At 37.9% G+C, this 3,740-nt stretch overlaps 1 protein-coding gene across 1 annotated transcript in view; it reads right to left on the bottom strand.

The window, feature by feature from the left end:
• DAB2 (DAB2, clathrin adaptor protein) overlaps window positions 1–3,740 on the bottom strand; it is a 65,501-nt gene that overhangs the window by 22,586 nt on the left and 39,175 nt on the right. Inside the window, exons 4-5 of the mRNA XM_012807058.2 lie at window positions 2,903–3,034; window positions 2,318–2,398 (exon numbers count right to left, since the gene is read on the bottom strand). Of these exons, the coding sequence (XP_012662512.1) occupies window positions 2,318–2,398; window positions 2,903–3,034 (213 nt within the window). The remainder of the gene's footprint in view (window positions 1–2,317; window positions 2,399–2,902; window positions 3,035–3,740) is intronic.

The following is a 3,740-nucleotide window of genomic DNA, read 5'->3' on the forward strand; positions in this document are numbered from 1 at the left end:
ATAAGTGTGAATGGCTTGAATTCCCCACTGAAGAGACACAGGCTGGCTGCCTAGATAAAAAAGCACCAGGCAAATGGAAATCAGAAGAAAGAAGGAGTCACAATCTTATTTTCAGATACAAATGGATTTAAAGCAACAAAAGTAAAAAAAAAAAATAGACAAACATGGAAATTATATATATTGATCAAAAGAAGAATACAACAAGAAGACATTTTAATTCTTCTTACATATGCACCCAACTTAAATACTCTCAGATTTATAAAATGAACCCTAATCGGTCTGAACAATATGATATCCTGTAATATCATGATACTGGGGACTTCAACACTGACAGAATTGGACAGCTCCTCTAAACAGAAACTAAACCAAGTAACACGGGACTTAAACATGACCCTTGTTTTAATTAGGCTTAATGGACATATACAGAACATAACCACCTCAAAACTATTGAGCAAACATTCTTCTCGCCGGCTCCTAGATCATCCTTGAAACTGACCATATTCTAGGATATAAATCAAATCAACAAAATTAAAAGAATAGAAATTATGCTTTTGTATCTTTTCAGACCAAAAGGGAAGAAAGGTAAAACCCAACTCCAACAAACACCTTCATCCCCACATCAAGTCATGGAAACTTTACCTCATGCTGAACAACAAGTGGATCAAGAAGGAGATAAGGAAGGAAATCACTAGATTCCTCCAATATAATGGCAATGAAGACACAAGCTGTCAATACCTGAGGGATACTACAAAAGCCCTCCTAAGAGAAAAATTTATTGCATTAGATATCCACATTTAAAAACAGAAAGAGGGCACATCAACAACATAAAGATTGACTTCAAGGAACTGGAAAAGGAAGACCAATCAAATCCTAAACCTAACAGAAGAAATAACAATATTACATCAGAAATAAATGAAATTGAAACAAAAGAATCATTTAGAAAATTAATGAAACAAAAAGTTGGTTCTTCAAAAAGATAAAAAATAGCCTTGGTGCTCATCAGTGGTTAGGGTGCTGGCCACATACACCAAGGCTGGTGGGTTCCAACCTGGTCTGGGTCTACTAAAAAACAATGACAACTACAACCAAAAAACAGCTGGGAGTTGTGGCGGGCACCTGTAGTCCTAGCTACTTGGGAGACTGAGGCCAGAGAATCGCTTAAACCTAAGAGTTGGAGATTTCTGTGAGCTGTGACACCACGGAACTCTACTGAGGGTAACATAGTGAGACTCTGTCTCAAAAAACAAACAAACAAACAAAAAACACTAAAAAAGCAAATCTGACAAGGAGTTGATAAGTAGAATCTAGAGAGGACTCAAATTAATCAACAAAAGAAGGAAAAAAATCCCACTTACCACTGTTCAAGAGATATGAACAGAACCTTCTCCAAAGAAGTCAGACGAATGGCCAATAAACACATGAAAAAAATGCTAATCATCCCTAATTATCAGAGAAATGCAAAGAAATACAAATACAAAAATCACTGTGAGATATCACCTAAACCCAGTTAGAATAGCCCACATCACAAAGTCCCAAAGCTACAGATGCTAGCAACGGTATGTAGAAAAGGAAATACTTTTACTCTTTCGGTAGGATTTCAGACTAATACAACGTCCTTGGAAAGAAGTATGGAGAAGCCTCAAAGAACCAAAAGTAGACCTTTCATTTGATCCTGCAATCCCATTGCTAGGTATCTATCCAGAAGAACAAAAGTCATTTTCCAATAAGGACATATGCACCAGAATGTTTATCACAGCTCAATGCATAATCACCAAGATATGGAATCAATCCAAGTGCCCATTAACACATGAGTGGATTAATAAACTGTGGTATATTAAGTACTACTCAGTCATAAAGAAGATGGAGACTTCACTTCTTTTGTATTAACCTGGATGGAGTTGGAGAATGTTCTACTTAGGAAAGTATCACAAGAATGGAAAATCAAGTATACAGTGTACTCAATGCCAATATGAAACCAGCAGATGAACAAATATATGTCCACACAAGAGAAAAAGCACAGTTAAGCTCAAGGGGGGAGGAGGGAGGGAGAAGAGGAAGTGGGTAGAGGGGAGGTGAGGCGGAATGGTGTGCTCTCACCTAACAGTATGTGACATACCTCCTGCAACTTTGGACTCTAGGTTACATTGTTTATATTTGTTACATAATCATGTGCTCCATCATATTAATCTGAAATTTTAAAAAAAAGTATAGAAAGCCAGCTCTTTAGACAGGTCATATGCATACATAACATTAAACCTGGTCCTGAATACAGTTTCAGTTTTAAGTTTTAATAGAGTCTTTATTAGGTAGTACTTACCTTTTTCTTTTCTTCTTCCTTTTTCTTTACATTATAGATAACTTGGAAAAGGTCTTTAAGATCAACAACTAAGGGCTCAGCCTGAAGCAACAGAAAGCATTGTCATCAGCATTTTAATCTTATTATTTTCTTCCTTTTGTTCCCAACAGTTCAGATTAATATTGGTTCTTTTTATTAACATTCTTTTAAAGCTCCTTATTACTCTCCCTAGCTTCTAGGAGACGACCACTGCCCCAGTCCCCACCCTCAGGTACATAAGGACAGCAGATTAATAAGTATTTACCCCAAACAAGAGGTGGCATGATTATTTTTGGAAGTTCCTTTAAGGTTTCTGGGAGTAATTTACTCTTATCCTAAAATTAGCATGATAAGTAAGTCCTTTCTCAATCCTTGTTTCACATACTACATGGGTATCAATGACATTTTACAAAGATTCCTTAGGCCAACAGAAATGGTTAGTCTTTGAATCATTATTTAGCCTTCTTACATCCAATTGTGTCCAGCAAGTTTTCTAGTTGTGATACAGATACTTCTGTGCTCAACAGAGGACAAGTCTGCAGGCACACCTCAAGGCTTACAGCTCACCTGCTGCCCTGTTTTTATGGCAAAAAACTGATGCTGGCCTTCTCCTCCACACACGTAGCCAAATGCCCGGTTGTCCGTCACATCACGGGCAATGAAAGAAATCTTATTTACTGGATGCTCATGTTCTATTACCTTAAAAGGAACATAAAGAATAATTTATTGAGAGAGAACTAGCATCCATTTTTAGGTAAGCATCAGACATACATATGAAGACATATATGCAAAGTGTAAAGCACTTGAAGAAAGAATTTTTAATCTCTGGGTGAAAGCCATAGTAATATCCTCACTAGAAAGGGCTTCAGGAGAAAGGAAGATTATATAGTAGAAAACAAAAAATGAAAAGAATGTTCCTTCTTAACATATTGAAACTTGGTCAGGCGCGGTGGGTCACACCTGTAATCCTAGCACTCTGTGAGGCTGAAGTGGGTGGATTGCTTGAGCTCACAGCCTGAGCAAAAGCGAGATCTCGTCTCTACTAAAAAACAGAAAAACTGAGGCAAGAGGATCACTTGAGATGGAGTTGGAGGTTGCTGTGAGCTATGATGCCAGGGCACTCTACCCAGGGTGACAGCTTGAGACTCCGTCTCAAAAAAAAAAAAAAAAGGGCAAAAGACCTGAATAGCCATTTCTCAAAAGAAGACATATAAATAAACAATAGAGATATGAAAAAATGCTTAAAATGGGCAGTGCCTGTGTATCAGTGAGTAGGGCACTGGCTCCATATACCAAGGATAGCGGATTCAAATCCAGCCCTGGCCAAACTGCAACAAAAATATAGCCAGGCATTGTGGCGAGTGACTGTAGTCCCAGCTACTCGGGAGGCTGAGGCAAGAGAATC

The sequence above is a fragment of the Otolemur garnettii genome, unplaced genomic scaffold (genome assembly GCF_000181295.1).
Source record: "Otolemur garnettii isolate 467f Iridium unplaced genomic scaffold, OtoGar3 scaffold00063, whole genome shotgun sequence".
In the NCBI taxonomy this organism is placed as follows: Eukaryota; Metazoa; Chordata; class Mammalia; order Primates; family Galagidae; genus Otolemur; species Otolemur garnettii.